This window comes from Panulirus ornatus, chromosome 18 (genome assembly GCF_036320965.1).
Source record: "Panulirus ornatus isolate Po-2019 chromosome 18, ASM3632096v1, whole genome shotgun sequence".
Taxonomy (NCBI): domain Eukaryota; kingdom Metazoa; phylum Arthropoda; class Malacostraca; order Decapoda; family Palinuridae; genus Panulirus; species Panulirus ornatus.
The window spans coordinates 57,523,926-57,530,416 of record NC_092241.1 but is presented as its reverse complement, the minus strand read 5'-3'; the positions used below and the strand labels follow the sequence as shown (position 1 = coordinate 57,530,416).

The following is a 6,491-nucleotide window of genomic DNA, read 5'->3' as shown; positions in this document are numbered from 1 at the left end:
AGTCTTATATCATTACTCCAGGCTTGCTAGTCTTATACCATTACTCCAAGCCTATTTCTCATTTTTTTTTACGGTCCACTTGTCCCTTATTCTCATATCATTAACATGAGTCACTTACCCCTTAACCTTATAACATTACAGTACATCACTTGCCCATTAACCTTATTACCATGAATGACTTACCCCTCAGCCTGGTTACCATGAAAGACTTACCTCATAGCCTAGTAACCTTGAGTTGCGCAGGCGCTAAAGCCATGACACTCGCCCTCAGAATCCGGTACCAGAGGTTCGACCATGAGATGACCATGCCCAAGTCTGAGCAGGCTGCGGGCGGCCCAGCGGCACCCACTGACTCTGGCAGCCCAGCCTCGCCCACCGACTCCGGCCAGCCACCTGCCATTGACCCCTCCCAACTGAACTTCCAGCAGAATGGCCACGCCTACTCGTTCGACAGGTAAGGTTAGGCATGGGTGAGCTGGGGCTGCAGACTGAGGATGGGTGAGATGGGGCTGGAGACAGACAGAGAATAGATGGAGTAGGGCAGGAGATAGGTAGAGGATAGATGGAGTAGGGCAGGAGATAGACAGAGTAGGGCAGGAGATAGACAGATGATAGATGAAGTAGGGAAGGAGATAGAGAGAGGATAGATGGAGTAGGGCTGGAGATAGACATAGGACAGATGCAGTAGGGCTGGAGACAGAGGCTTGGTGGGACTGGGTTCGATACTAGGTTTGTGTACGTTGTTTCTTCTCATAAGTACCAGTGACGTGATGTTGCAGTAGTGGCGGGTTAGTGCGTGGTGATCACCTCAATGCTTACGTGTTGGGGTTAGGGACAGAACGGAAGAGGGAGGGCTGGAGATGGAAGATGAGTGGGGTGCAGCTGGAGATATAGGTTCTTAAGGGATTGATGAAACTTAGAGGGTTAGTGTAAGAATTTCGTAGTGAATTGTGGCCAGTGAGAATATAGCAGCTAGCTTAAGGGAAGGTTTTCATGGTGAGGGGCACATGGTTAACAGCCCTCCAGGTAAGGCCTCTTGCTTGGTATTTTATACCAGGGTGTGAGCAGATGTGGCCTTTCTTTGTCTGTTTCCTAGTGCTACCTCGCTGATGCAGGGGGTGGCGATGCTGTTTCCGGTGGGGTGGGGTGGCGACGAGTGTGGATGAAGGCAAGAATAGATGGTAATATATATATATATATATATATATATATATATATATATATATATATATATATATATATATATATATATATATATATGTGTGTGTGTGTGTGTGTGTGTGTGTGTGTGTGTGTATCATACATAATTGTTGTCTCCCGCGTCAGCGAGTTAGCGCCAGGAAACAGACGAAGAATGGCCCATCCATTCTTATGCACACACACACACACACACACACACACACACACACACATATATATATATATATATATATATATATATATATATATATATATATATATATATATATATTTTTTTTTTTTTTTTTTTTTCATACTATTCGCCATTTCCCGCATCAGCGAGGTAGCGTTAAGAACAGAGGACTGGGCCTCTGAGGAAACATCCTCACCCGGCCCCCTTCTCCGTTCCTTCCTTTGGAAAATTAAAAAAAAGAAAATGAGAGGGGAAGATTTCCAGCCCCCCCCCCGCTCCCTTCCCTTTTAGTCGCCTTCTACGACACGCAGGGAATACGTGGGAAGTATTCTTTCTCCCTTTCTCCCCTTTATTTATCTTATTATATTATATTATCCCTAGGGATAGGGGAGAAAGAATACTTCCCACGTATTCCCTGCGTGTCTTAGAAGACGACTAAAAAGGGAGGGAGCGGGGGGCTGGAAATCCTCCCCTCCCGTTAATAATTTTCCAAAAGAAGGTACGGAAAGGCGGGCAAAGTGAGGATATACCCTCTATTTCTCTAAGGCTTACTCCTCTGTTCTTAACGCTTCCTCGCTAATGCGGGATAAGGCTAATATGTATACGCACATATACATACATATACATATCAACATATACATACATATACATGCACAGACATATACATATATACACATATACATTCATACTTGCCTCCACCCATTTCTGTCGCTACCCCGCCCCACAGGCGTAGCACCAGGAAACAGACGAAAAAAGGCCACATCTGCTCACACTCATTCTCTAACTGTCATATATAATGCACTGAAACCACAGCTCCCTATCCACATCCAGCCCACACAGACCTTTCCATGGTTTACCCTGGATGCTCCACATGCCATGGTTCAGTTCATTGATAGCACGTCAAACCCAATATACAACATCGTTCCAATTCACTCTATTCCTTGCACACCTCTCACCCTCCTACTTGTTCAGGCCCCAGTCGCTCAAAATATTTTTTCACTCCATCTTTCTACCTCCAGTTTGTCTGCCGCTTCTCCTTATTCCCTCCACCTTTGACACATTTAGCCTGTATTGGTCAGTCTTTCCTCACTCATTCTCTCCATGTGTCCAAACCATTTTAACACAACCTCCTCTGCTTTCTCAACCACACCCTTTTTATTGCCACATATCTCTCTTACCCTTTCATTACTTAGTCAATCAAACCACCTCACACCACATATTGTCCTCAAACATTTCATTTCCAACACATCCACCCTCCTCCGTACAACCCCATCAATATCCCATGCTGTAGTTTTCCTCACAGGGAAAACTAAATGGTAATAAGATAAAGATTTGAATTGGACTGGGTTGGGATTTCAGGTATTCTTTAGTTGATATCGAGGGGCAAGATCTTTATATAGTTTCCCCAGAAAGATATAATCAACTTTGAATTTTTATTTTATATAAGCAATAAGATGTACAATGAAGTACACTGAGATTAATGTTAGATTAACTCATAAAGCTATATTGACAGCATAATAGACTCAGTTTGTGCCCCATATGTGGCCTGTGCAACATCAGAGCATTACTAAATTTCTGTCCAAGTGCATGCAAACATTCCATTGTCAGCTATTGTTACTGCAGCTGTGATCCTGAATTTCAGTTCTGCAGTGCTGTTAGTCTTGGTTTTGTACCAATTGTGGTGTACCAGACTAAGGTCAACAACACAGAAGAACTGAAGTCCAGGTTCGCAACTGCAATAGCAGTGATTAATGATGGATTGTTGGCATACACTTGGACAGACCTTGATAACTGCTTGGATGTTGTATGTGCAACAAATAGGGTATACAGTGAAGTATACAAAAATTTTTAGTAATACTTTATGCATTAATAATTTGTTTACTTCATTGAATTTGGTTGTATTTCTTATTTTTCAAATGATATTGAAATTTAAGTTGTTCAGATCTTGGAACACCCTATATCCTCACCAAGCCAAACAAGTAATCATTCCTCCCTATTGTACACTAACCATGTATTTGACTTCTCTAACTTCTCTTCAAGTATCAGTAAAAGAAGTGACCATGACATCATCCAAATCAGTGAGATTAACATGTCAAAGGAAATCATTGACAGTGGGGAAGAAGGAGCTGCTGCTGGTGCTAGCACTGATGATGGTGAAGAGGAGGAGGAACAGAAACAGGTAAGAATTTTCATTCCTATGCTAAACTACTTAGGCTGTGTGGGTAGAAGACCAGAACCATTTGTCAGGTAAATGAAGTAAAGTTAAATCCCAGACTGAGCTGTAGGATTAGGAGACCTTTGAAATCATTGTAAGGTATATCTGAAGTAAGGTAAGTTACTAGATCAAGCTCTGGAAGTAGACCTTCAAACTATTGTTTGGTATACATGAGGTAAATTAAGGTCCCAGACCAAGATGTTGGGACAGAAGACCTTGGAAACCATCAAAAAATATACCTCTGAATTCATTGTGAGATATATGTAAGGTGAGTTAAGGCACCAGACGAAGGTGATGGGGTAGAAAAACTCCAAAACCATCATAAGACATATATAGAGGAAGGTCCCAGACTGAGCTTTGGGGGTAGAAGGCTTCTGAACTCATTGTAAAGTAAGGTCCCATACCAAGCTTTTAGATAGACCTGTGAAACCATCACAAAAAATGCTTAAGTTTAGGTCCGAGACTGGGATTAAAAAACTCTCAAAACTACCAGCTAGATTAGTTCCTACAAAAGGTGCATGTTTGTAAGCACTTAATCCACTCCATGCAAATGAGTATTTTGTGAGTGATAATAGAAAGGTAGGTTAGCCCCATGGGAATGATAGAACAACCCTTGAATAAGAAATAATGATCCTCATATGGGAAGACCTGGCCTTTAACCTGTCCCCTAAGGCCATCTTACCTGAGGGTTATACCATTGTACTCAAGGGTTGTACCTCTTTGCTTGAGTGGTTAACCCTTTGTGAAACATAGTGATCATGTTCTGGTGGAAGCATTGTTTTTCATAACATTTGAAATAGATGACTATCTTTTTGTGTTATGTGACACAGAAGTATAAGTGATGATAGAAACAATTAGCAGCATTACTTTATTCTGTGTTGTGGCTCATGGTGTAGTGCTTCCTCAGTAATGGGTCATTAAAATCTTTATACATCTGTATTTCATATGTTGATTACATAAATTGAGATATTTCATGGAATATTAATTGAAAATTATTCTCATTGTTTGTGTAATTTTTGATTAGATTTGTTATTCAGCAGTTCATTGTAGATGATTAAAAGTACAGTCTATACATTTTAAGCAATGTATAGCAAGCTGCAATTTAACTTAGATAAACCATATTGCAGAATAAGATACACAGTTTTTCCTTAAATGATTCAATTGATTAGAGGGTTTATTATAGTAGGTGAGTATGGGATGTTATCAAGTTTATAAGGAAGGTAAATCAAATATCTACTTAAATGGAATATTTGGTATAGTTATCTTAAATAGAAATACTTACTGTCAGTGCACCAAGATAACGAGTCTTCATATTGTGTAAAGTTATTTCTTCATACTGCCAGAAAGCATAGTAGATGAAAGAAAGCTGCTGTCTTTGGGAATATTGCAATGATATACCAATTATAACCTGTGGATAAACTCATCATCTGCCTCAAAGGACAGGAACACCTTGCATGAACCAGTGCTTGCCACCTTACTCTACCTTACCTTCCTTAGGGATCATGCAGCACTGAATTAGCTGGTCACATCCACTAGGTAGGATCTCAGGTCTTGAAGTGTAATAATATCATGTATATGTCTTTATAGGGTGAATGCTGAACAGTTGAAGAGTAAGAGTTCAGTGTCTTCAGTGGGGAAGTTGCATCTTGGGCATGTGTCTTTTGATATGTTGATGTTTGTAGTATTGGAGAAATGGAAAATGTCCTGAATGCTGTAGACAGTAAAGTATAGTTTGTACATATCTTCGGAGTGTAGTTCCAGATGAATTTAAGGCAGAGTGGAGTTTAAGATTAGGTTAGGAGAGTGGTTATTTAATGCTTATCGATTCATAACAAAGTGTATATGTTTTGTCAGTATTTTGTTTCTTGGGGAAGAGAATCTGTGAGTATAGGTTAATGAAGTGTGAAGCAGGGGTAAGGTTCTTCTTTCTAGTTAGGTTTTGAATGTTGTCATGAAGTAGGTTGAGTGAGAAGAGTCTAGTGTTGTAGCAAAGAACTGAGTGTTGAGCATATTAAGGTAGCTCTGTTGAAAGCATTTTTATTTTGTAGGGCAGGTGTTTATGGTTGTTAGGCACCTGGTGATTATTCTGAGTGCTGTGTTTAGTGTGATCTGCAGGGTGTCATGTTTACTTTTGAAATGGTGCATGACTAGGCAGGTATGGCCTAATGTAGGGTAGAGCAGATGAATGGTTTGTAAAAGATATGATAATGCTCTCTTGTCTACTGGGCTGGGAAATGCTGCAATGGTGTTGAGTTTGTTTATGGGGGCATTTTTAATGATGTTTGTGATGTGGGTAAGAATCCCCTACCACTTGTGATTGTAAAGAGCAGGTAAAGCAGGAATGCACCAATACCTGTGATTTCGGATTTCCTTATAAATGCTCTTATTATGAGTAATATCATACATTGATACGGTGATCATTGATAGTTGATAACTGAATGATAAGATTAGATAATATTATTGAAATTTATCCTCTTAGATTTTGTAACTTGCAGCGGATTTATAGAATACTCTTTAGGATACAAGTTCAGAAGCCTGCTACTTAGGAGAGAAGCTAAACTCCTATGAAATTGAAAGTATATAGGGATAGGAGATAGTCTTGCTGTGGTAAAGTTACTGGAGTAGCCAGTTATTGCACTCAAGAGACACAACCAGAAAATATGAGGCAAAAAATATAGAACAACCCTGAACATGACTCTCATGGTCCTTAGATTACTAAAAACCTTAATTGTAGGATATCTTCTGATTGTTCCCCCATTGCAAAATGTAAGTATCGATAAAAAGGATGCTCAAATGTTGAATAGAATATACAAGCAGAATGTTGTTCCTAAAGTGAATGTAGGGTGGGAAAAGTGTTGGCTGTTGGGTTCACATACATTCTGGCTTCAGACTTGTGAAGTCACC

At 40.0% G+C, this 6,491-nt stretch overlaps 1 protein-coding gene across 1 annotated transcript in view; it reads left to right on the top strand.

Annotated features, from left to right (window-relative positions):
* LOC139755150 (phosphatidylinositol 3,4,5-trisphosphate 3-phosphatase TPTE2-like) overlaps positions 1-6,491 on the top strand; it is a 150,198-nt gene that overhangs the window by 83,175 nt on the left and 60,532 nt on the right. The window contains exons 3-4 of the mRNA XM_071673302.1: positions 272-454; positions 3,413-3,551. Coding sequence (XP_071529403.1) covers positions 272-454; positions 3,413-3,551 — 322 coding nt within the window. The remainder of the gene's footprint in view (positions 1-271; positions 455-3,412; positions 3,552-6,491) is intronic.